This window comes from Merops nubicus, unplaced genomic scaffold, assembly GCF_000691845.1.
Source record: "Merops nubicus isolate BGI_N331 unplaced genomic scaffold, ASM69184v1 scaffold16022, whole genome shotgun sequence".
In the NCBI taxonomy this organism is placed as follows: domain Eukaryota; kingdom Metazoa; phylum Chordata; class Aves; order Coraciiformes; family Meropidae; genus Merops; species Merops nubicus.
In genome coordinates, this window is record NW_008591827.1 from 35,256 (window position 1) to 62,847 (window position 27,592).

Below are 27,592 nucleotides of genomic sequence, written 5' to 3' on the forward strand. Positions count from 1 at the left end.
GAGTTTCCCACCACAGGAAAGATAGCGAGGGAGGTGGAGGAAGCCAAGTTTGGAGATGATAGCTAGAGAAGTGAGCCAGAGAAGCTATCCAACAACAAAGCAGAGAACAAACCCCCTGGGATCAGCAAGATGAGCAGGAATACTGACTGTAACTTTTTTCAACTTAGACTTGCAAAGTCTGCATGGTCAGAAACATTAGTAGGGGAAGAAGGGAAACAATGTTTGGGCCACTTCTATCTTGTTTGTTTTATTGAAAGTGCAACCTCCCTAAATTCAGAATAGGATGACAGAAAAATCTAAACATTATCTCCTTATTTGAGTATTTGACTGGGCAAAAACTTCCTGATAAAACACAGGAAGTTATTCATATGCTGTGCAAAGACAGGACCAAGAGTAAAAAAATAAATCGGTTGCCTGGTTTGCTGCTAGAGCAATGCAACTGTGTACAATGACCTGTCTGAGAAAAGTAACTGTTTAGCCTTTAGTGACTGTTAAAAACACCTCAACAGGATCTGAGAAAGAGAGAATAAAGAGGAAATCATGTAAGAGACAGCTGCCACAGAAGAGCAGGAAAGAGATTCTCTTATACTGAGTGATTTTTCTCTGTAAGCTCACTTACAGGCTTACAAACTTTTTTTTTCTGGTTAAAGTAGTTGGAAATTGTACTTTCTTGATTATTAATACAAAAAAATGTGAAAGTAGGCCTTAAATCTGTGTGGTCCTTGAAAACATTTTTGGTCAAGTAGAATAAACATCAAAGATGGGTGTGTGGGGGAAATCTAAGTTCTAGAATAATCTCTATATGTGTCAGCACACCTCAGTGGAACCTCATCTCATGATGAACATGCATATTAGATTACCATTTCTGAGTAATTGCTTATTGGACTGCATGGCCCTAAAATATGGAAAAAATATGTGTTCAAGGCCATTAGCATTCAGGAAAAAATTGTTTGTTTATATTACACTTTATTACTTTAATTACTGGTATTTAAATAGTTAGCACTTACACAAAAAGCTTTCTTCAACAGTAAGGGTTTTCAGAATGAGAGGCAAACCTGTTGCTCCTACTAGGGATTATAACTCTGAGAATTCTCTTTTTTTGGTCAGCAGGAGGATGCTGGGTATATACGGAAAACATAATAGATGACAAAAGGATGCATGCAACTTCTGGAGTCTAGTCTCACTGTATGCTACCTGCTCTGCAGACTTGTCATGTTTCTATCTCTTCAAGAGGAAAGAGGGTCATGTTGAGAAATGAATCAAGGGTTCAGAAAGAGAGGAAAAAGTACCATGTACCTCTCACTGGAAAACAGAGAACAGAAAATGCAAGGCCCATCCTAAAACTTCTAGTTTTAGAGAAGTCTTCTAGAGAAGACTTCTAGTGTTAACGTGGGGGGATGAGTGCCAATATGTGAAGGTCTCACCCCTCCTCTTCCCAGCCACTCACTGAATGAGTTATCCCACTAGCAAACCTACCCTTGCAGGGCTCCCAAAAGTGGTTGCCCAGGTTGCTCCCCATTAAGGCTGGTTCTGGATAAAAGATGACTGGTCCTCCTCAGGAGAGAGATGGCAACACAGCAGGTGGATTCACAGGGAAGTGAGGTTATGACTGATGCTAAAGACAAAGGTGATCACATCTGGTGCCTCTGAGAGACAAACTCAGTGTGCTTAGGGTTACACCTAAGCTCACAACTAGGCACCCTTACTGCACAATGCAAGTTAAATTCTATATTTACAAAAGATCTTCGACTTTGAAACCATTTTTTTTCCAAAGTCACTCTCCAGTTGATACTCTTCATTATGTTAGGCCAATGAGCTTGCTTGATATGGGACTTCTACTTACTCATAAAGTTCAGGGTGAAAACTTAACTCATTGAATTATCTTGTTTATCGAAACACTAAAAAACACCAAAAAAGGAGCATTTTATAAACAAAAGTTTACAAGAGACCCAAATACACAGCCACTTTAGTGTCAAAGCCATTCAAAAGTCAACTGTACTGTAATTCTGCAGCAGGAGAGATTGAACTATATCAGTTTCAATAGTTAGCTCATAGATTACATTTTCTCAGATCTGTGGGAAAAAAAATCTGTCTGAATTTGGGTGCAAGTTTTGTGCCATTGGCTGTTCTGGATACTAGAAAGAAACTCGTTAATGGAAGAGTGCCCGGATCTATAACTCAAAACATAACACCTTGACAGGGCTTTGCCTTACATTTTGATAAACAGCTCTGTATTCATCTTAAGCCCCCAAGCAAACCAATGGCTGCAAAACCAGTATGACTTTCATGGAGCTTTGTTTCCAGCTGGAAAGCAAGTTCTGTTTGCTTTATTTGTGTGCTCTGCTCTTACATTGTATGATGAGCTTTCTGTGTTCCTCCCGTGAGTCCTCCATAGTATAGAGGGTTTGTTTGGTAATGCTATTCAGATCCACATTCCTCCAGTCCTCCAGCATTTGAAATGTGATGTCTGCACTGTGGATCACCGTTCTTGATGCCTGTAATCCAATCTATTCATTAGTTCATGGTTTATTAGGTTAAAAAATAGGCTTTATCCCCTTTTATGCTTTCTCAGCTAGGTTTACTAAGTTGATTCTCCTTGTGGACCCCCACCCATCAGCTTGAGGTCTTATGAACGTTACAGGTCCCTCTAACCACAGAGGACTCCCAGGTAATTTTGCCTTCTTTAATCAACTGCAAATATTTTAATTGCATCCACCACAAACCCTGATGAGCAACCCTGATGTGGTGATGCTGTTGCTAGACTCCTCAATCTCTAACAGCTCTGTTGATCTTCCTGACCAGCTTCAGTTCAAAACCAAAAAACAACACAAAAAATCAAACCAAAACCAAACAAACCCCACAAAGGTTTGCACCCTCCCCTCTCCTAAACTGTGAAGACTTTAATTCTTCCATCAGCCTCATGAAAAGGTAAAAGCTTATTTGCCTCCACATCAGATGTGCTTCTTGACTGGTGGAGACAGAGGTCTACTGTTGATAATGGGGAGGACAGGCTGAGGGGAAAGGAAGTGACACAAGGTCATGGCCATGTAACATACACCATATCTCTGTAAGTAAAGCAGAGATGATAACCGACACTAAGGTTATCACAGCTTTCCCAAGAAAATGATACATTTGAAGAGTCTTTTGTGTAAGTAAACTGTTTGATCCCAGGTCTGATGCAGAAGGTAGTGGTGTTTGTATCTTGATTTCCTCTGAATCCCTATGGGGGTCTAAAGTTCAGTGATGATCCACTATGTTTGGGGAAAGGTAGCACCAGTATTTCTGCTTCCACCGCTGAAATAATGGAGGAAGAAATCTACAAGTAAGTCTTCGCAAGGGTGTTTTGTTTTGTTTGGTTGGTTTTGTTTTGTTTTGTTTTTCTCCCAGAGCTTCTTTCTGTGGGCTTCACCACTCACAGGGTTAACATGGGGTGTTGGATACACCCTCCAAAAGTGGAACTTCCAGCATGACAGGGAAAACAAATGGTTTGCTCCAATACATGGGTGAAAAAATAATGAATTAAATACATTCTCCCCCCTTTTTATACTGCACAGAATTTGGCCTCATGACTTTTTGATGATCCGATTTTGCAATTGTGATCTAAACTAACTGGTGAAAACCAAACACTTCAGAGTAGTTTTTATGTTCAGGTGCTATGGTTGCAAGAATATTTCTGTCTAAAACTCCAGTGGTTCAACTGGCTTTTTACTAATTTTCATTTCATTTATAATATATAATTAGACTTGGAATTTATTGTAAGGCATATAGAAATGCTTCTTACTGTTGAACAGGCCTAATACAAACTGCTCTGAAAACAATAGAATGCCTCTCATTTATTTCCTGGAAATTAACCATCTCTTCAAATCAAACAATAATTTAGTTTTATCGAAGTACCCTATAGAATTTAATGATCAGGAGTTGCTAGTTGCCTAGAAAAGCATTTTTTTCTGATAAAATTTGTAAATTTTGCTGATAAAATTTTGTTTTTTTAAAGATAGTCACAATAAATACTGGAGATGAACTGCTAATGTGATCTCTTCCTCTTTCAGCAAGGTCTAGCCTGCCAATTCATAGAATCATTTGAAAAGTCAGTAAAAATGGCATTCAGCAAACTTAGGTAACTGAAATACTTACTTGGCAGAGATGATTTAGCGATGTCTGTCGCCGGAGTATTTGTGAGAATCTTCTGGACACTGCAGAAAAGAAGAGATATATACCTACATACTCTGCTAAATACAGCAAATTACTTATGAAAACACTAAATTAAAAAAAAAGAACAAAAAAAATACATCCAGTTTCCTACATACAGCTGTGGCTACGTAAATGTCATTCAAATAGCCCAGTTTTAACTTAGTTTAAACCTTGACCTAAAACCTTAAATCTGGATGCTCAATCACTTTTACAGAGTCATATTACAAACAATGATTTATAGATGCTGTGAATAATGAGATGACAAGAGAAATGTAGAGGACAATGGAAGAGCTTTGCTTGTTCAGCATAGGAAACCTTCTCTTGATACACAAAGGAACTGAAGACCAGAAAGAGCTATTTACCGGAAAGAAAAATGTTGCTGCAAGAACAAGTGGGCATAAAATAATGCAAGCTACATTATATGTGGAAATTAGAAAAGGTTACTAAGTATTAATGTAAACAAGTTTTAGAGGATTCTTTTGACTGGACTAGTAGGAGCTAAAATCTGTTAAAGTTTCAGGTAGAATTTGATCAAGGTTTCTGAAAGAGATTACATGATGTACTAATATGTTACAGGGTAAGATGACCCAGGAGGTACTTGCCAGTCCTCTTCTATTTTAGCTCTTTCCTGGTGATATGGACCTTGTATTAAGGTATGTCCTATACATGGAAAATGAACTTTTAGAACGTTGTGTATCTATCTTTTGCCTGAAATCTGTGACTCGGGAACTGCAAACATCTCCAAGGCTTGCAGTTACTCCTGTCAGATCTTGACTGGCTGTATGACTACCCTATCACAAATCCTGATGAGGAGGAAAAAAACTGCAGAAGTGACAAAGGCTTGTGTGGAAGGCAGGATTCACTTGAGTTTTTTCCTTATACTAAAATCGCAGAAGACTTACAGATCTAACCAAACTGGCCTTAGACGTAGCCACAGAGTAGGGTTTCCCTCTGTACCATACATAGAGACTGTTAAAGAATACAGAATGAGTAGAAAGTGCTCTTTCTGTCTCTTTCTCCCTGCAAGACTGGAAAAGATATTGCTCTTGCAGATTTTTTATATTTTTGAACTGACAAAGATGTGTTAAAGCATATTGTCAATTCTGACTTTGTGTAACTTCTAAAATACATTAGTAAACAAAGCAAACCCCCCTAAAATTAGTTGTTCCAACTTACATCCTGACTGTGCTCAGTAAAATATACACCTAATTTTCCATGCTGATCAAAATAGTTAATCCTTCTCCTAAATTAGTTTGTTTTTTTTTTTTTTTCTTTAACTTTGTGGTGTGGAATTTAGTGCTCATGAAAGGCAAAGAATTGAGAGCCGTGAAATAAAGCAGGCTTTATCAATAGGTGATGTGCACTGCAGGCATCTACAAAGCACGTCTGAAAAGGACTAGTGCCCTTTCCTGTGGTGACAGGGTAATTTGATCTCCTTCATTTTTAACTCTGGCACTTTTTTGAGTAAGGGCCTCAAGCTGTATTCAAATTGTGCTAGCCTAAAGGTTTGTTTAATAATTCTTTTTGCTTAATATCTTCCCTAATGTATGCTTACTATCAACAAAATTAATTTGTTATTAGAATCCACAAGAAAAGCAAAGCAATTCTTCTCATTGTGAGTAGTGCCTTATTTCACTAAATGAAACTGGTTCTCATGAACAAGTGGAGATTGTAAGTGAATGCAAGATTTGTAATGCTGACATGTTTGAATTCCTAAAAGAGCACTAGTCTCACTTACAATTAATTTGTAATCAATAAACACTATATACATCCCAGGTTAATAGCAGAGAGATTGAGCAATACATACATTCAAATTTTATATTTCTTAGATTTTCTGGCAGATCATGGAGAGCTACTTTCAGCCACTCATCCAGCTGCTTTGCAAACTTCCGGATCACCTGCGTCAAACTGAAAAGAGAAGTCACTACATCGGAACATGTTTACTCTGCTTTGTAGAAGAACATCTGCGAATGTGTGAAGGCTACAAGTCAGTTATTTACAGCTCACTACTATGCAGAGTTGCTGACATATTTTGGTTTATAGGTGTGAAGAAAAACTTCTGAAAAAGTTTGCAGGAAAAGGAAAACACGTCACCATGTTCAAAACCTCACGAAGAATAGAAGTCTCTGTACTGCACTGCATTGCTACTAACAAACAGTACTCTTAGCACAAAATAAAACCATTACCATTCCATAAAAACATAAAACCACCAAATCCAGCTGTTCAAAGATGACAATAGATCGAGCTTTGTATTTCAGCTCAGCTGTGCCCACATTTATGCAGATGTACACAGGGATGTGTAAGTGAAGCAGTAACCAACTACTCTAGAGGCTGGAGGCAGTGAGTGATGGGGGGAGGAGGGGGAATTTCCGGACCAAGCCCACACAGGTGGGGGAAGTGGGGGTGGAGCAGGACCTGCCTGCTTAGCTCTGCACAGGACAGGAACTTTCCCAGACAAGTAAGGTTTCTCTCTTCTCCCTCACTACCCTTTCCTGATGGCTCCATCCCTTCCTGTTAAACTTAGTCAGCAGCTCATTCTGTCCTTCTTGGAACTGCTTAGTCTAAAATGATGGTTTCTGGGAAAAGTTGCAAGGTGTTGTGCAGTGGACTCTGACAGTTGGTTCTGCCAGGCTGAGCTGCACTACCTGTAGCAATACTTGTGAGAAAGGGAAGATGCAAAGAACCTTCCCCCTTTCAGACAGCCAACTTCTGTTTGTATTCCTAACACACTGCTCTGAGAACAGAGCTGGTAAAATAAACATGGCCCTAGGCCTGCTCTATTCCTCAAAGACACCTTAACAGTACAAGGGATGGATGACAACCGCTCCAGCCACTAAAAAGTGGCCTTTCTGGAGAGCCAATATTTGTTCCCAGGATGTCCTTCAGAGGATTCTGGCTGAGTCAGCAAGATTTCCTTCAGGAGCTTCCATTGCAATGAGACCCTTCTTCACCCCCTCCAGTGCAGGCTATGGCTTAATAGCCACAATCTGGCCCTTTATATGCATTACAAAAGTCTATATTCACACTCAAGTCTCTCCTTATTTGCTATGAAAGAACTAAGCAGCTTGAGAAAAGGACTGCTGTTCTGTTTAATCCTTCCAATGAAATAGATTTGGGAGTGGAGGGTGAGGGGCAAAGCCTGTAAAAATGTACGTGTCCTATCAAGAAAAGTCCATGCTTATAACAGGTTTCTTGTGGAGAAAAGTATTTTGCCTGTAGTTTAGCAGTCATGCAGTGTGCATAGGAGAGCAGAAAAACATCTTGAAAATATTTACCGTGATTAGAGATGCTTTAAAATCTTAAGGGCCCGATATACAACATCAATAAGAAACTCCTAGAGCAATATTCTTAACAAATTACTCAATGTCTGGAACACATCAACAATTCTAAAGGTGTACACATGTATTTAGAAAAAGAGTTTCCTGAGGCTCATACTAGGAAAATAAAAGGGAGAAACAGGTTGACTGCACACTTTTTGCCATGAACTGTTGATCTCTGTCCTTCTTCACCCACATAAAAAAAAGACTTCTTAGACTCACATGAGCTCCACATAAGAAGAGAACAGCTGAGATTTACCACATGAATTGGAAAAGTGAATTTAGCTTTGGAACAAGATTCAAATACTTCTTAACATTGAGACAGTGATCGTAATACAAACATCTATCTGTTCTTCACAGGATAGTATTTAGATTAAATGAGCTTGTCCAAGACTTCACAAGTATGATCTTCATGCTTTATACTCCTGGCAAGCAGAAAAACAATTGGGTTCCAAGAGTGTATGCAGACAAATGGTTTGGTTGCAGTGCCTGAATATGCATATGAGTATTTACAAACAGAGCAGCCAGGCCAGTTCTTCTTGTCACTGTAATTCTTGTCACTGTTAATTTCTTATTCCCAACCAGCAGAAAAGTGTCTGACATTTTTAGAAGACAGTGTGGCACTCCGCAGCCTACAGCCTCCTGACATTCCCTGGAAGTTGGGACATGACTATCAGCTTGATGATAATAAAAAAAGGTGGTATCCTTTATCACACAAACTCTCCCAAATTTTTCACAATACAAGTTCTCATTAAAATTTGAACATTTCTTCATGTCTTCAGGTACATGTCAGCTCTTCAATTCCTTTAAATTGACACTGTGATTTAAACTTGGCAAATGGGTGCCAGCAAGCAGCTTTTTGAGAACAGGTGCCATTCTTGAGGAAAAAACATATGACAAACTAAATGTGGTCAGTGCTGCCGGCTATACTGACCTGTCAGGTAATGCTTGTAGTACCGTTGGCATCAAAACTCCAGAAATTGCTTTGTACAGAATTGAATCACAAACTCCCACTATATTCACTACAGTTGAAGAACCCAATACGGGCAGCATATGAGGTGGCATCCCTTGCCAAAAGTGCAGAAGAAAACTTTGAACCTGCAATCACGAGAAGAAGCAGGGATGTTTAAATTAAAGTAATCAAAGGCCACAAATATCATTTTCTTTAAATGATCCTGCTTATGTAGCAATTGTTTCAGCCCCAGAGCTGGACTGATGGTGTACAACAACGCAAGGTATAATCCTTAACTAGACAGCCTTATACTCTAATGCAGTGCACAATGGGGTAATCAACCAAAGGGCAAGGAGACACTCTGAGTTGGTGACAGGGTGTCTTTGTGTTATTACAGTAGAGAGACCAATGGGAACCACCGTATTTTTACCTTCCATCAGTGGCTGGTGAGTGTAACTCTTTGGCTTCCACATGTCAAGCCTTTTTCTCTCTCTTTGCTCTCTGTCCCTGTATACAAAGGAATGCAATCTAGGGCTTGGTGTAGGGGAGGAGAGGAGGACAGTACATGGCTTACAGGGGTCAAGATACCATATCTGTCTTCATTTTGGAAAGAAACACTATACTTTTGGATTTCTTCTTTCCTCCACTATGAAGGAAAGAGGAGAAAGAATGGACAAAGACAAAAAAGAAAATGGGGAGGAGATTTCAGACACATCAAAATAATCCTCTGAAGATTTTAATTTTGGAAATAAAGGTGTTATTCTGTGAATGATATGACCAGTTCTACAAGAGCCAGAACAGTGACATTCATAAATGATAAACTTTTGCACACAATCTATACTGAAATAAGTAACCACACCAGGTGTAGTAAAGAATATTTGCCATTTATATACTGTTGTTGCTCAGGCCCTTCCCCACCATTGTTCCTGACAAACAGATTCCTTAACAAAATATAAATATATAAAAATTATCATTTTTAAAAAAAAATAAATTATATTTATAACATCCTGGTCTTGAGAAAATATTTTGAGATTCCACCAGCAAAACTTCCTGAATATGTGTCACATATTTCTCTCATATGGGAATATCTAGATTGGATTCAATGATTTAAAAGCGCCTCAGGTTTAAAGCAGAAGCGTGTGAGAATTAAACTGTGAGAGGAAGAAAAGGAGGGAATTTCTTGCCATTGTTCAGAAGGCGGATTGAAAAGACCCATTTCCTTTGATTTCTTCCAGGACCTGGATGTTCTATTTGAATCAGGCTCTCAGCATCAATACGGTCAGATTTGTTTTCCTGGATTAGAGGCCTTCTCCACATGTAATACAAAACTGCTTGCGTTCCAGCAACATTTTATTTTTCAGCTCTCATTTTGGAGCTGTCTGCATGCACTGCCAGAAAGCCCTCAGATTCAGTCAGATAGGCAGGAGGTACAAACATTATCTATCTCTAATAGATGGAGTCAACTGCTGAGCAGCGTGTGCTCCTAGCTGTAACTGCGGTACAGCTGAGCAACTGGAGACTTCAGTTACAGCTTTCTGGCATGTCTGGGAGGCTGTGGGTCCACCACCACCCTTTGCCACTGTTAATAGCCCAGCAGAACCCACCATTTCGGCTGTAGCACCTGCCCTGGCTTTGTGCTGAACACTCAGAGGAATTCCTTCAATTCCTCAGCCCCAACTCAAAGCTTAGAAACATGGTGGTGGGGACGCTTCGTGAGTTGTAAGAACTTAATGTCCAACAGCTTGTAAGGAGATATTGCTACCTTAATCCTGCTCGAGAATGGAGAGACAAAAACATTCCCATTGCTTTCGTTCCTCTAACTCACAGTGTTGTGAGATTTAATGCTATCGATCACACATTGTATATTCAAGTATAGCTATTGTTCATTACTTTGGAAAAGGATCAGCCACCCCAAAATGGTAAGTTTGTAATATCACATTCAAAATGAGCTCTCAGGTCCATTAATACCTTACATATCATTAAACTACAACTGTAGTTTCTAACCATACCTCATCAAAGTTTGCTCTTATTACAGTGTCTAGTATCCTCTGACAGTGAGTTCTATACATCATAATGAAGGTAGAAACCTGAAAAAGGATGAGAATGAAACACAAAAAAGATCTTTCTACTTTAAGAAATCCTTTTTTAAAACTATCAGAATATAGAGTACAAAAAAGTCAGATTTTTCTTATCTTACTTATGCACAATTGCAAAAATAATGAAATCAGTTAGAGTCTAGTTAGATTAGCTTTAAGACGAGTTTTCTTCTTAAAAGTAAATTCTCTCTTTGAATTCATGGATTTTTCTATGTCAGTGGGGATTCTTCAAATGTAAGAGGAGCAAAAAGCTTCAGTGAGATCAAAGACGAGAATGTGGCCCTAATTAGGACATAAAGAACTATAAAACCCTATTCTTTTGTCCACTTTACATTGATACTACACATGTGAATAGCATCAGAAAACGAGCAAGCTCAGCCAAGAGCAGCCGGAACACTTTTGTCATACGTGCAGATAGGATTCTCTTAATTCCCAGTCTAGAAGGATAAGAAATTAACTAAGTCCCTCTCAGCTCAAGAAAGAATCAGAACTGATTTTCAGTTTGTCATCATGTGCGAGGATTAAAGAGCTATAAGATATTTAAAACCAATTACCCTCAAGCCTAACCTGCTGTATGTAACAAGTTTAAAAACCAAGTGTGAACTGGCTTTAGAAATATTGTACAACAGATAGCACCAGTTACCTATTTTAAGGGAAGACATTTATTCCTATTATATGAAGTAATTAAGTCCCTCACAAATAAAGTCAAAGCATTATTAAACGTAGTGTAATTTAAAGTCTGTATTTTAGATGAAGCTTCACCCAGAGGAAGGGGGGAAAAAAAAAAACCAAGACAAGTAGAGAAAAGATTTCCAAAGTGTTACCTTCTCCTCTGGCAGACTGGCTGGCAGATTTAGATCTTTGACATTTGGAAACTCTGGCAGTAATGTTCCCAGTTTGGATCGTGGTGAATACGCCACTGTTTGTTTGGTTACTTCTTTTTTTCCCGTTTCGTTCACCCAGGCTGCTCCTTTTTTAGAATACATCACATCATAATACTGGGAGTTTTCTTTCACTGCAATTCCATAATAATGGTACCTGATACACAGAGATGTATATTTTATAAAACAGATTATTTGAAAATTAAATATATATACACACATATATATGGTTAAGAAAAAAAATTATAATGATTTCTACAGCAAAACAGACTGTGCAATAGTTTATGTATATATTATTAATAAGCATTGATTCAGTGGCAGAACTTTGAGCTAACATATTTGGCTTCCAATTTTCATTCCTTCTGGTAAAAGTAGCTCTCTTCAGAGTTAATAAAGCTTACCCTGTTGCAGGATAGGAAAATAACAGCCTCCCAATTTTTTTTCTTCTTATAAAAAAACACCCCCAACATCATAAAGCTACTTGTTGACAGAGCTCTGCTGTGCAGGTGCTCCTTTAAGTTTAACCATAAGCAGAGGTACAGGCACTCTGGACTGGCCCTTCTATTGTTATTTCAGCTTCCTGATTCTCACACTGTTGAGGGTTGGTTTGATCCCTGAAAAGCATGCGTCTTTACTGCAGATGAGTTGATCCGAAATGTTTCAAAAATTGAAAATACTTCACTGAAAAAAAGGCTTTTGCTGGAAAGCAATGAACAGTAGGAAATGTATAGTTCTAAATTATTTGCTTCGTAACTTGGCATCACCACCAGGCTGAGGTCAGCCAGGGATACTACACAACACTGTAACTCCGTCTGTGCAGACCACTGTGGGAATTACACAGTGTGGCTGTGCTATAAAAATGCATTGGTGGTCTTATTGAAGAGGTTTGTGCTACAACTTAGCTACATTATAGGTGCTAATGGAAGCATTGATTATCCAGCCTAATTCTTGCATCAAAGCAGTAAAACTAATCTTTTTTCTTCCAAAATTTGCTGATTTCTATTTATATGCCTTGGCTGTAGGGACCACCAACCCATTAGCTAAATTGTTAATGTTTACAAAAAGCATCACAAGATTGTATAGCTAGTATACTTTTGATTCATCATACTTTCCTAGAGGGAATTTTCAATGATCTTCCAGTTCTCTCCTGCAGCCTATCAAAAGCCTATCAAATCATGATGAGACATCTTCTGGTGGCAGGAGAAGTTGTCGTCTCTGGATGTTTATGCTATCTCCCAGATAGTTACTGATTTCAGAGTGCTACCAGAAAATCTCTTCACTTGAATGGATTCGGGTTTGTTTTAAGCAAATCAATGCCTAGGTCGTCAATTAAATTAGTGAAAGATTAACATTTAAGTGATGTAGTTTAACTTGGGTGACTTTTTTCCCTTTTTCATTCAGTCATCCACCCACAGATCAGTGCGTGTCATAATCTCCAGCAGAAAGAGGTGGCCAAGAGCTGGAAGCCCTAATCTTGTCTACCAGTACAGATGGGCTGAGAGGAGGTCTGGGGAATTGTAGAAAACTTCTAGTCTGTGTCTCCCTTGCCAGGCCCACTGAGAACACTCCATATTGTCCATCAAAAATAAAAGCTATCTTGAACTCAGTATTGAATAATCCAAGTAAGATTTATTAAAACATTAAACTAACATGGTATGAATGGGATTTCCTAGCTTCAACACCTTAGAAAGCCACACTATTGGCTCCAAATCCACCCTTAAGTGTTTAGGACAAAACGTATTCCACACCAAAACTCAGGCTCCATATTGGTCCTGACCAACAAACCTGCCTGTCTTGTTAGCAGCCAATGGCAAGTTTGTGCTAAGACCGGGATTATAAACACCAGCTGTGGAAGTTTGACTTGTTTGCTTGAATGGTGACAACTCCAGAGTGCAGTTCAAGTCCCCAGTTTGTCTCTAGCAGCTGCCATGCATGAAGTGCACACAAGAGACATAAAGCTCACATATGTCCTGTGTGGTATGTCTGGGATTTGGAGAACTGAAAAGAAATGCTACAGGGAGGTAGCACCACAAACTGTTGAAGAAAGGAGGTGAAAATGGGAAAAGGTCACAGCAAGCAGAACTGAAAAAGTTCTAGATTGACTGAGAGGTTTGCACAATTTAAACAGGGGTCAATCTCATATCAAATTTCCTCTTAAATCAGTTCAAGGAAAAAATGAATGAAAACCTGAAAAATGTAGTACAATTTCACTGTGCATCATTTAATTTCTGGTATGTTGCTTTTGGCAGTAAAATACATAAAATAATTCTCCAGGTAGCTTCAAAGTCATGTAGACAGTAATAGCCAAATTAACACCAAATGTTTTCCAGATAGCTTCCTCCTTCAGTAGTATTACCATCCCAAATGGTAAAACCTTACTAGTGTGGTTTACAAAGATTCTTTTCCAGGCACTTTTCTGTATTTCTATCCAAGGAAAACCAACTTAATTCAATAAATAGGGCTTGAAAGTTTGATCTATAGAAGAATAGCATGCAGACAACACCATCATTTTTGTCATAAACAGTGAAACACTTTTCACTTTCATGGATCTGGCATCTGCAGCACTCCTTTAAAGAAAGAAGCAAAATTCCCTTCACACCATGTAGTTTCCATAGGTTTAACTAACCTCTTGTGCACACAGCTGAAGAGTTTCAAAGTGCAGCACAGAAAGAAATTGGCTTTTATGTTTAGCTGCCTTCTCATGGCTCACCTGTGGTGGAACTGTTTTTAAGCTCAGTGCGAGAGAGAACAGCTGCACGCTTACAGCAACAGACCCAGCTGCATCACAGAAAGCCTCACAACTGATGACCAAGAGTATGGCAGCATTGTAGCTCTGAACTTTATAATGTTACAAGGCAGATATTTATATATATCTACACTTTTTTTTGAGTGGGGAAGGAGGGGAAGGAGAGGGTGTTATCTTTGCAATAGAAAGATCCAAAGCTCCACTGGAAAAATTTTGTGGAGTCCACAAACAGAAAAAAAAGTATAAAACCATCACTGTATCCACTTTATAAATTGGTAGAATCACATCTTGTCAACAACTGGAAAAAGTCAAATACCTCAGGAAGTGCATTCTTCTTTCTGAATTTATTTCTCATTCTGGCATTAAGATAAACTGTTTTCAGAAAGTACCAACTATTGGGAGAGACAAACTAATTTCCTTGATCACCTAAAGATGTGTTGGATTTCATTACATAGGAAAAATAGTGTTTAAATCCAGGTTTGTGGACAATTTCAAGTTTAGGCAAATGTATATTCCTATCTGAATTCCAGATAGCATTCTGCCACTTGTCCTCTAAACTGAAACATGATGTTAACCAACTGTCACCTTCCAGCCTCTGACAGCAGCTGTATCATTCCTGGGTGTGAACGTCCTTTACGTCATGTAAAGTGGGTTGAGATGAAAAACATCATAGGAAAAATATGAAAAATATTGCTGATGAAATCAGTAAAAGGCCCCCATTAGACTATGTTCTCAGGATCACCGCTGAATCAATAAGACCGTATAAAGACTACAATAGAACTTCCTTCAAAGCTGGATTTTAACTTACCAAATTATTCCTTGGCCTTATACTATTCTATTCAGTAAAGCCAGAGCCAGATGGGGCCCTATGTGAGATGGTTAATAATACCACATACTGCTTACTTTGATTGGCCTCTGGTTCCAAGTCTTCTTGTTGTTAGCTGTGGAAACTGTTGCCTTATTATCTGCAAATAAATAAAACTGATATCAGGAAAAAAAAAAGTACATTTATTAATACTTAATATAGGCTGCTAAGGCTGAAAAGCAGAAAAACTGTACTGAAATGTCAGCAAAAGACATGGCAGAAGAAATCAGAAAGAAAGCTTTTGATTTTTTTCTATTACTGAAAGGGAGGAAGAGACTTTAAAATTCAGTATTAATTTAAATAAAGACTTCCAGATGTTCTGGAGTAAAATACATTTCCTCAAAAATCTAAGATCAGTTCTCCCTCTAAACTAAGGAGGTTTGTACTTAGAATTGGTCTACTATTAATTTGTGTGGGTTTGCAGGATCAACAAATTTGATTTTGGTGCAAATAGATGAAGCTTTCTTTTTGAGAGTTTTGGAAGCCACAATTCCTTAAAGACCTTCACAATCCTGCTATTAAACACTCCTTTTTCTAAAAGATGATTCCCTAAAAATGTTTTGGTAATTGACAGAGGCACCACTTCTACCAGTGAATACTCACTGCTGCCATTGTAAAGATAGCTCATAATCAGTTTATCCTCTATGGAAAACAAGGGCATCCCAGAGACAGTGGGGTATTAAAAGAGCTTAAAAGTATATTGCTACTGCCAACCAAAACCTTTATAGTGCCAGATGCATTTAAGGAAATGGATTAATGAATATAGATTATGCCTTCAGTAATCAGAGCCTCTGTCAACGAGGCTAGTCCTGATGAAAAAGCTCTGCTGTAGTAGCTGGCAAGGCAGCGCTCAGCACCTCACAGGATTGAACCCAGTTCTCAGTGTGGTCTGCAGGAGGAGGAAAAGTCTTCTGGCAGAACAGTCATGCAAGAAAGGCTGTAGTAAGCCTTGAAGATTCACCTTCAAAAGGAAGTGCTTCCTTTTAAAATTTATAATCTACTTGAATTTCTATTTTCAGTATATCAATTGATAAACTTTTCCTCTTTAGTGGAGAACACCAACTAATACTAAAGGAAAGCAGGCATACAAGGTGGAATATAACAGCTCAACTAGAAGAAAACATCAATTAAAATTTATTAAACAATACAGAATTTTTTCTTTTTCTCCATTAGCCATTTTGCCACCATGATAAATATTTTAATCCTGATTGATTACTGAAAGCTCTGGAGCATGTATGTGGATCAAAAGGTGCTATATAAATAAAGACATTACAATGTCACATATGTGACCATTTCTTCAGTAACCTTTTTCTTTCTTCAGCAAACGTACAATCATCTTCGCTTTGTATCATGTAAAAATTGACCTGCGTTGGTTTCCAAGAGCTTTGCACAATGTGGCTGATGTCAAAGACGCAGCACAGACCCAGAGTCGCTAGGTTGTTCAGCTTTAATTTCTGGAGCAAAACTTCAGCAAACAGTAAAACACTTTTGTGGAGCTGTGAAAGTTCAGCCTAGCTGTTTGATAAATGAGCAGACAGGCAAGCAGCCCTTCTTTCTTTTTTTGTATGGATTCAATGAAGCCTGCCTAAAGAACACCACATGCTGTTCCAGCTACTGATCTAACATTCCGCAACATCTCAGCCTTCCAAATTCCCTTTAATTACACATTAATCCCACCCCTCTCTCTTTCATTTTCTGCAGACAGGGCTGGGGGCTCCACAAGGCTGTGGGAAAAAAGGCAGTGTTGAAGAACTACTTTCTGAGGATGGGTTTTTTTAAATTTTTTGGGGGGGCGGCTGTTGTCATTCAGAAAGTACCATTCTTGCCCAGAAGTCGATTTTACAGCAGTGGACTCAAAAGTAAATTTTCTTTTGGAAATTATTTTCTTCTGGAACAATATGATCCTATATTACTTTCAAGTCTTTCTAGTAGTGATGAAGTGTTACAATGCACACTGTAAATGTTACTTTATAAACCATATGCTGTGGGAGTTCCTGGGATTTAAATAATGCAGCCAATTCCTACATACCAGGGCAGAGGTGATCAGGAAAACAGAAGAATAATGAAGAAGTTGATCAGATGATCCCTTTTTTCTTTTCTTTGTTTGTTTCTTTTTCAAATCCAGCATGTTTTAAAAGTGAAATATACCTTTCAGAATACAGCTGAAAAGTATGCACCACTTAAAATATTCTTAACCAATAAATTATATTTTTAAAAAAGAGAATAATCTAGAAAACCTTTGAACTAAATGTCGAGACTTTTTGATCTAATGCTGCATATGTAAAATATGTATAATACGGCATTGAGTGCTCATACACATGAGCATAGCTGTTTATGTTTGTGTTTGGAATAAAACAAGTGAAGTACCAAACAAAATAGCTGTTCATATAAATGCTTATATATTCAGCTACATTTATGTGAGTCCTCATGCAATGATATTGCCAAAAGCAGTGAGATTCCCCTGAGAAAGGAAGCCAGATGAGGCAGGCAGGACAAAGTGAAGCTCACTGTGTGTTGAAATCAATGAAAAAAGCAGCGTGTCTAAAATACTGATTTTTTTAATTATACTTTCAGCCTGCAATGTCACCCTATAAAATACATCATAATCATGTTTCATGATTATTAACTTGTAAAGATGTACAGAGAAAAAGAGTTAATTTTACAGCTGGATAGGGAGAGGAGGGGGCTCCTAATTGTCAGACTTGAAAATTCAGGTTTGGATCTGAAAAACAAGTTGAATCATTTTCCTTTCATCACTGCAATGGGGTTGCATGAGCAAACAAACCAAGACCAGACCACGCAGCCTGAGCTGCTTTTGAATGGAGCCCAGTCCCTGTTCTCACAGCAGCACTGGCTTCTCAACAGAAGCAGCGGTAAAAAGGTCTCATGGGTGGTATCCAAGGGAATTCTGGAGTGAACGGGCCTTTTACCATTATCCTTCAATGGAACTGAAATTTCATCTCATACTTCTCCAAAGTGACTATAACTCCAGCTGCGCTATGAGATCAGCTGAGTAAAAGGGTACAGGTTTCACATTTTCCAAGTAAAAATCCACCTAAACTATGTGGCAGATTTGAATGTTAAGCATTATTTTATGCTACTTGTCTTTTTGGTTCTGAGACAGATGTAGACCAAGAGTTTCACAGGCAGGGAACTTCTGTTCCCGCTATATTAGCCTCAGAAACCAATGCTCTTTCCATTTCTTTCTCAGTTCCTAAACTTCAGTTGTGTTCTCCCTCTTTTGCTCAAGAGCTGATCTTGCCTTCTGCCTGTAGAAGATCTTGTCTACCTTTCTTGATTAAAAAAAAAAAAAAAGAGAGAGAACTACTTTCTCTTTTTTCAACTCCATAGTTCTTTCGGCAATTGTGTACCGTACACATGAGAGCCCCACAGAGGTCACTATATTATAAAACAGCATATATGTAGTTTGGTTTTAGGAAGACCTATGCAGGTAGGACATAAGGGGACCTTTTCCCTTCTGACAGGCAGTAATCTTTCCACTCTGAATATATGGGGCAGCCAAAGTGAATCCAGGAAAGAAAAGTCTTCCCATATCATTACACTGAGTTTACAACACGGGTAGTACAACATTCAATATATAATGCACAGAACCTGGAGTTAACAAAACTTTTATCCCGTTTCATCTTTTTAAACCTAGTTACTAGAGGTGACTGAATAAACTTGAATTAAATATCCAGTTACTTGTATTTTTGGTCATTGTTAAAATGATGCAATAAAAATTAAAGAAGTTACTTGAGCATCTGTGCAAAACACAGAAAGCTTTATGAGTAACAACTAGAAAAACTTACTTCCTCCATAAACATCTGTATCGTAGTCTGTACAATCTATTAACCTTAGACATGGCTAAGTGCAGGAGCTCTTCTGTCACCTGCAAATGCCTGGACAAGTGCATTTGTTCATCCCAGTTACTGCCACTGCATCTCTGCTCACATCTCCAGCACTGTGACATTCCAACACAAGCAGAGCCAGCCCCAGCCAGTTCACTATCAAACTCTGAACTTTATGTTTCCCAATTATTTCATCTAAATTCTTCTCTTGTTTGAGATGCCAAACAAATCAGGGGTAAAAAACAAACAAACAAACAAACAAAAACAAAACAAACAAAACAATATCTCATAAAGGATCTTCATGCAAACAAATAGGGATGAAATAAACTAGAGATGTCTGGAAACTTCTGAAGTCACATTTTCCTCCTTTTGCTGTGTCAAAATATTAAAATTTGCTATGGGGCAATAGGCAGAGGGTGACTTTTAGAAGACTTTTCCCTGGAATAATTTAAATTATTACTTGTCAAAGGTAGTGTTCATTTTGTCAGAGCATCTAATCTAGAAGGACATTATTCTTCATGACACTTGTTCTTTTCTATTTGAAATACTTCTATCCATGCTTCTAGAACTTCCCAGAGGAATGAAATAAAATCAAATTAAGTTGCAACCCAGCGTTTTCACTCTGCCAGAATAAGAAATGGATTTCAGGCTCCAGGGGCTGTAGTTCTGGGAGGTTGTAGAAAGATTCTAAATACAGTGGAATAAATTATCTTTCCTCTGATAACAATTCTTCTTAACAGGGCCTGGCTCTACTCCAACTCAAATTTCAAGTCCCATATCTAGAGGACATGGGGTTTTTTTAGGAACTCATACACAGAAGATTGGTGTTTATATACCAAATTCTGTTGTAGTGTTTCAGTCAAAATACTTGGCCATGGCAGCAGGAAAGAAACCAGTGATGACAAATACTACACTCCCACACACCTACACTTTCCACAAATGACACTGATATCCTCAGTCTTATATGATAAGTATAGGATTTTTAGGCTTATTCATCTTCAGCCTGGTACTGCTCCAGTTGGATCATTCTGGGATTTCCCATCTGCTTCAGTGCTTTTGAAATTCCTGCCTGCCCCGAGGCAGTATCTTACTACTAACACCTGTGTTAACAGGTACCTTTTGGCTGGCTTAGCACCACATTACCTCCAGGAAAAGGTCAAGAAAGCTTTGCCCCAAGAAAGATCCACTGACAGGAAAGAGCATAATCAAATTAGTCCATTACAAAATATCATTCCTATTCCCAAAATCTGCCAAACTGCAAAGAAAAAGAGAATAGGTGTGACTGTGTCTATGCTCTCTCTACTCCTTGCTCACCTACTTACAATGCCTGGGAGAGAAGACTGTAGTGTACGGGTCCAGTATTCTTGACCCCAGGTCTGTTGTCTGTTTAGATTCAGTAACATTCCCATCTCTCTCCACTCATTTTCATCATTTTGTGGAACAAGGCATGGTCTAGCTGTAGGATAAGATCTTTTTTCTAGCACAGAGACAGCTCTACTGATACTGCAGAGCAAGTCAGAAAAGCCTACTGGCACTTTCTCTAGCGCCTGTGCCCAATTCTGCTTGCTATAGAGATTAGACTCGACAAGGAACTCCAGCTGAACTGGACACTTCAGCGAAGCTTGTGAGACCTTGCCTTCAATTCATCCATATACAACAATATCCTCCTTCAGCAGCTCCTTTGGCCAGATGGAATTCAGCCTAAGCCATGATCAAACAGATTACTGCATCCCAACAAAGCTGCAAACATCTAATGCTCTGACTCAGATGCTTAGCTGAGCTGCAGCCACTTTCAGTGCTGACTTGCCGAAGCCAAGCAGATCTAAAACCCTGCACAAGTCCCCCTGCTCTGTACTGGTGCCAGCATGCTTACTGCCATCCCCCAGCATATCTGTGGGAAAAGGCTGGGCGCCAGGATCCCTGCACTCTGGCAGACCCTGTGCTGTAGGAACAGCCTCCGAGACGTGCTGACGAGGCAGGAGGTAAAGCAGCCCAGAGACCACTCTGCTTCGCGATGAAGACCTAACTAGAAGCCAGCTTCTTGAAGTGGCAAAACCAGTAAAATTCTCTTTGCTAGAGGGCGGATCTTTGGGAAAGGTAAAGTAATTCCAAAGAAACCAGAATGTCACTGCTAGTTTGCTTACTCCCCAAGCTCAAGGGGGAAAAGGCAGTAGTCAGAAACCTGCAATAATACAAGGGATGAGCGAAGCAGAGCCAAAGGGGCAAAGACTTCTCCAGCTACGCTGTAAGACCCTTGTTCCCCACAACACACCAGCCTGACCTCTGTCAAGGGTCAGGGATGCCCACTAGACCTATAACAGACACTCTCTGTTAACCCCTCTCCCCTCTCCAAAGGGATGAGAAAGGGAATAAGGGAGAGAAACAGATTACAAAAGAAAGCTAGAACAGCATTAATGAAAATAATAATAATAGTATGGAATATATGCAAATATTTGCAAAACCAATATCTAACCAAATGTCCCTGATGGCAAATACATCAAGTCACAACTGATGCTGCAGAGCAGGCACTGGGAAAGTCCCAGACTGGACTCAGCAGCAAGTGGGAACTGTATTCAGGAGCTGGATTCTGGAACAGGATTCAGGAACACACAGATCAGGATCAAGGGCAGAACAGAGTCCTCCTTGGATGCTGGTCACTGAAGAAGAGAACTTGACCCTTGTGATCCCTCAGCTTTATGCAGAATATGATGTAAATGGGATGGAATACCCCTTTGGTCAGTTTAGGGTCATGGACCCTGTCCTGTCCACTCCTCCCTGCAAGTGAAGCCTTTTGCTTTCTGCAGCTCCAACATGGCACACAAGATTTAGCAGTGACCTTGGTCTGCACAGGACTAAGTATAAGCAAGAGCCTTTCTGCACCCCAGTCCTTGGGAGCAACAACAAACATGGAGCATTTTCACTGCCAGAAGCAGACATGTCTGCAAAGATCTGCCGTTAACTTCAGAAAATGTAGTTACTTAGAAGAGAGTGAGCTCAGAAGTAAAATCGCTGAGCAGAATTAGTTCTGTACTTAGGATCAAACTGAGAGTAAAGGAAGAAAAATACATCTTGAGGAGAAGTATCTCCTTATGCACAGCAGGCAATTTCCAGGTATGTGTGTTTCAATTCAAAGACAAATCAGAATGCAATTGCATCGCAATGGCATTATCAAAAAGGTCTCAGTAAGGCTACTTGTCTGTCCTTTTTTAATATTAAATATATATAGCACAATAGCATGAAACTGTAAATCCCATTTATGCTAATCATGTTTGGAGGAGCAGTCCTGCTGGCAAAATGACTGGGCATGGACTCAGTGCATAGTGACAAAATAGGACTCTGGCTAGTACAGCTTGTACCTCCCTGGAGCGGAGCAAAGCAAACTATTGGGGAAAAAAAAAAATGCACTTTTCTGCTGGTATAACTGTGCCTTAGCCCATTTTATTTGGAAATGGAGTGGAACTATTAATCAAAAACCTAGAAGAACTCTTTCCTAACCAATGTCACAGATCTACTGCAGACTTTACCCATCTTTATCTAGTGAAATAAATTTATTGGAATCTAATTTTCACTTACAGCAAAGCCAGTCAGGGAGCAACAAAGAGGCTCTAAACTTTGTGTGAGCGTACATCCATTGTTAAACCTTTTTATGCTGCCAGAGTGATGTAAAGGGACCTCCAGGCCTGGGGGGAGAACCACCCTGTAAAGTGTCAGCATCCTTTGTTTTCCTTTTCAAATATTAATTTATTATTGTTTGTCAAAAGACATAGCAGGAAAGCTACAAAAGGGAAAAAAAAAAAGAAAACAAAAGAGGACAGTATTTAACCTCCAGGGGGCATATGGGAGTTGTGGGAAGAACACTTCATGAGGATGCAAAAGAACTTGCACCACGAGAAACTAAGCGTTCTGTATGAGAGACATGGCAGGGCCAGGGAGGTGACTTAGCACAGCACAGTAAATCTGAAGCAGTGAACTGATGACGTGGAGGGTAGGGGAAACCAGTGATGAGGAGGAAGATTATGTCTTCAAGGGCCTTGATTAAGAAAATAAGGTTCACACAGGGTCACAAAAGAAACAACAACAAAAATTAGTGTTGGAAATGAGAGTGAATGAGAAGCTCCAAGACCTGCCAACCCAGATGAACAGTTGGGTGAGATGCTACAGCTAGGAGAGAACCAACAAGCCTTATAGAACCCATCAATACCCAACAGCTACTGAGGGGCTTGGAAATGCACAATACATCCCTTCTTTTTTATTTCATTCAGTGAGTGAAGGCTCCAGTTCAGAATGATTTTGCTTTTGCAACCAAACCCAGTGAGAATAACAAGTCAGAGCCTTCCTCCGCCATGACAGGTAGCTCAGCATATTAATTACCACTGGCATTTTATGTTAACATAGTGCTCAAAAACCCCAAACATACACCTGCTTAGCCCTCTCTGCTGCAGGCAGCAGCAGAACTTCCAGCTGGAAACTCCTTAAGCTGCTCTCTGATTCACAGGATCCCACAGCAGAGCCCAGGGCACTTGCAGCACAGGACTGAGGGGCACAAGGTTGCCATCGTTTTGAGGTGACCACAGCAACAGGGGTTTCACCTCTTCTGCCTGAAGACTAATTAACACTCTAAGCATGTTCACTGAGAGAAAGCTTTTTCTCATAGGCAAGTTTTTATTGTTAATAACTCAGTGACATACTTGCCATTGCTCACGGTACTTTCCTGTCTTCTCACTGGTTGCATGAAACATTTTTACTTACTCTGCTTCATTTTTGGGTGAAAGCACAGTCCCGTTGAATATACAGTAAGTGTGGAAGTTTAACACTGGAGTATCCACTTGCTGATACCAAGCTGTAACCAGCAAAGACAGTGCCCTCCCTGGTCACTGTTTAGTTAAAGCATATGTGTAAAAGAGTGAGTGGTCCTGCCTTTTGCAGGCAAGAAAAAGTTCTGTAACAACAGACTAGGAAGAACAGCTACTAGCAGACTGGCAAATGCTAATATAGACAAAATTGCCTGTAATTTTCACATATTAATTGAGTGAAGAACTAAAATCATGGCTAACATATTAAAGTTACAGCTAGCCCCCTTTGTCCTATAAGAATATATCACATTAATAGCCATACTAGAGTCTTCTTTATTTTCTATGCGCTTTAAGCAGCTTAGGAGTATAGGCTGATTTTTTAAAGGTGTTTGTTTATACAATAATTCTGTTCTTTCTTCCTCTTGATGCCTTTTTTTTTTTTTTTTTTGTTATTAGCCTTGTTTCCTCAGGAAACTGTCTATGAAATATTACTGTCTCTCTGTTGATCTCTCCACCCTCCAGACCAATTTTTGTTTCACTAATCAGTTTCACAAACTAATTACCAGATGCCTGAGGTTGAGTCCGTGTCCTAGAATTTTAACAGAAAACACTGCTTGGATAATGGGGAGAGCATATTTATGTTAATGCTGAGGACAAAACAGTGAGTAAAGCTCAGGCTTCAACTGAGCCATTTGGCACTGCCTGACTGGACAACCATGAGTATGAGGCAACTAGTCAACACTTCTATTGCATTGCTCTGAAGCAGCCAGCCCTTGTGGTGCTTCTTGCCCAGCCGTCAGCATGGGGAGAGGAGAGAAAAAGAGAGGCAAATAGACAGGCAGACAGGAAGGAATCTAAAAATAATGCAGAGTGTGCAGCAGGTGTGTGAGAAAACTGAGAGAAGTAAGACCTTGGACCTGGAAATAACTGAACATACCACAGGGAAACAGCGATATTATATAAGATTTCAGAAGGCTGTGGATTTAGGGAACATAGGAGATGGTAGGGAACAAGATCCACTAATTCAGCTGTTTATGAGCAACTTGTCTGTTCTACCTGCCATGCTCTGCTATGGTTATATGTTACTTACATCAGGCTTAAGAAGTACACATGGGCTGAAGTATTTCTACAAAAACCTTAATCTGGAGACACCACTTTCAGGCAAGTTTCTCATGTCTCCAGTGGTATCTTTAAAAATGAAATCAACACTGTTCTGTTAAATGAGGTGTAACCAAGTATGTAACAGTACATTAAGATGTTACTTATTACAGACTGTTTTAATCTGCTGGATCCATGTCTCCTTTTAAAAACTACCAGTCTGTTAAAGAAAAAGCCTAAATGTTTAACATTGCCCACAGAGCTAAAGTTCAGAGACGAATCATAAATTCAATGTGGTCTATCGAAAGGCAAACTGTCTACAATTTCACAGAAAAACTAACTCCTTTCTCTGGAGGAGATGACAGCTGCAGGGCTCTTGATGATTCCCAATGAGGACAAACAGATCTGGGGCCTCTGTTTTGGCAACGCAGTGTGAAACCCCTCAAACAGCACCTATTTCACTGCTCTGCCTCCAAGGCATTTATGCAACACACATTGCCAGTATGGTATTTAAGTCACACAATGACAACTCTGTCATAAAGCTAAAACTTCATCCACGTACCTCCTCCTGAGGAGAAGCTGACTGTAAACTACTGATTGAATGAAGTACCTTACAGATCTTCAAGACTGTGCAGTACATTTTCTTAGCAAAAATAGGTTGGAAAGACTTACTGGGGTCTGCTCTGGGTTCTGCAGATACAGAAGCCTGTTTTACTTCAATATTTGTGCCAGGGTTGAGGTTCCTGGACACACCTGTGCAGAAGTCCCAGTTCCCAGATCCAGAAGTAATGGCCACACAAAGCACTAGTTTGAGACAGTACTAGAATGATTCTGTATGGCTTTCTTTCCACACAAATTTCATGCATCACTGCTTCAGAAATTTATTGCAACAGAGTGGAATACACTTGGATCACAGCACACAAAAAATATATTGGAATTGCATGATTTGGGGATGGAAGACACTGTACGTGTTCTGAGGTCAAGCTACTCCTACCAGTTAACAGGTGCATATGAGGAGCAGGGGAGAAGGAAGATGGAGTTAATAGACAGTGTAACAAGACTGCTGCATACAGAAAATTGGTGAAGTCCCTGGTAAATTCATGTTCTGATGAGATAATTTCAGAATATTTACACCTTACAGTTTACAGAAGATCTTAGCAGCAGCAAAAGTAGGATTGTGTAAATTCCACCCATGTTCCAAACACATTAGCCTGCATGAATTCAGCTTCTTGTTCCCACTAATCCTGAACTACGTTGCCACAGTACTTACCACTTGGTAGCAATGATATGTATAAGGAACAATTTCATTCACACTTACACAGCGTTTTTAAACAGAAGCCTAGCATAGAATCAACTGAGCTATGCAGGACCTTAAAACACAACAAACAAAGTAATGTTACACCACAGTAAATTTTACTTGCCTTGCTAAAATGCCTACATAAAGATGCACTATAGCAAATGACACCTCGTTAAATACACTCTTCTCTTTCACCTACTTTCTACACAGGCACTTACTCTAGGGACATTTTTGCGTTCTTGAATACCCAGCACTTCTATAGAACAAATGCTGCAAACACTGGAAGAGAATATCTTGCAGGGCAATTGACTTCAGATTCATGGTTGCAAGCATTTTAAAAACCGTGGCAAACTCTACACTTTGGTTTTTTTTTTTTCCCAGCATAAAAGTTTTAAGGGCCTGTGACACATTTGATATTAAAATTTCAGTTTGAAATTAGAATAAATAAATAAATATAAATAAAAGTGTTATCCTAATTTTCTCTGAAAGGAAAACATCACCCGACCACCACATATCCAAAATATGAACTTTATGTAACATCCAAACCAGCCATTAATTTCTGCTAGTGGTGTAAAGCATAAGAGCTTTACTAGTCATAGCTGGACAACGCAGAGCTGCACCCGTGCTAAGGGAACGTCTCCACTGTGAGCCTGGAGTTAACCACAGTGGATCTTCCTAGAGGTGGAGTGGAAAGTGGAAGCACAAGGAACTGCAATGCAGTGATAGCTGGGCAGCCTGTACCTCAGTTACGTTGTTAGATGATTTCTGCACTTTCACATCTGGGGGTGTTGTACTCCACACACTTCATATTTGGAGGCATGTGTGAATTTGCAGCGTGGTCTGGTATCATTACCTCAGGGATCTCTGTATCACGCTTACATGAATGACAAAGACAGGCTCCAGAATGCAAGGACTTATATTTTGCCCTACTGCTTAAAAAAAAAAAAAAAATTAAAATGAAAAATGTTTGTTAAAGCAGTGGAGGTCACAGTGCAGATGTGTTTACAGTGGATTGTATTTAACTTTCAAGTTGCTGATATTGTATACCATGGCACTGTCAGCTAGACTGGGGACTGAAGTCATCAAAAAATTTAGTGTATTCTGGAGCTTAGTCATAATTAGAAATTATTCTAACTGTCAAAATATTTAAAATCTCAGCCTTTGTTCATGAACTTTAATATATAAGAGATTCCACTCATATACCTCTATCTCTAGTGGGAAATGATAATTTAATTCTTTTCAATAATCCAAATTCACCTGAACCAGGTGAGACCTCAAGGCATCCTACTGCTGTTTAGACTCACCTTCCCAAAGCTGGCAGCATTAACAGGTTGCGTGTCGTTTTTCTCACAGAAGTCCAGGTAATGCATGTAGAGAGCACTTCGAGGAATGCAAACCCCTTCTGCAATCTCATAGTTCTCCTCCAGCCTTAAAAAGCAAATATCAAACAGAGAGAACTGCAAGTATGTTGGATGTCCTGTATGGTAAAAAGTATACAAAGCTGCATC

At 39.3% G+C, this 27,592-nt stretch overlaps 1 protein-coding gene across 1 annotated transcript in view; it reads right to left on the bottom strand.

The window, feature by feature from the left end:
* The window catches only part of RFX4 (regulatory factor X, 4 (influences HLA class II expression)), a gene marked incomplete at its 5' end in the record, with an annotated part of 69,023 nt that overhangs the window by 29,649 nt on the left and 11,782 nt on the right, over positions 1-27,592 (bottom strand). The window contains 8 exons of the mRNA XM_008934984.1: positions 2,351-2,495; positions 4,135-4,193; positions 5,999-6,099; positions 8,443-8,606; positions 10,470-10,547; positions 11,381-11,594; positions 15,087-15,148; positions 27,389-27,512. Of these exons, the coding sequence (XP_008933232.1) occupies positions 2,351-2,495; positions 4,135-4,193; positions 5,999-6,099; positions 8,443-8,606; positions 10,470-10,547; positions 11,381-11,594; positions 15,087-15,148; positions 27,389-27,512 (947 nt within the window). The remainder of the gene's footprint in view (positions 1-2,350; positions 2,496-4,134; positions 4,194-5,998; positions 6,100-8,442; positions 8,607-10,469; positions 10,548-11,380; positions 11,595-15,086; positions 15,149-27,388; positions 27,513-27,592) is intronic.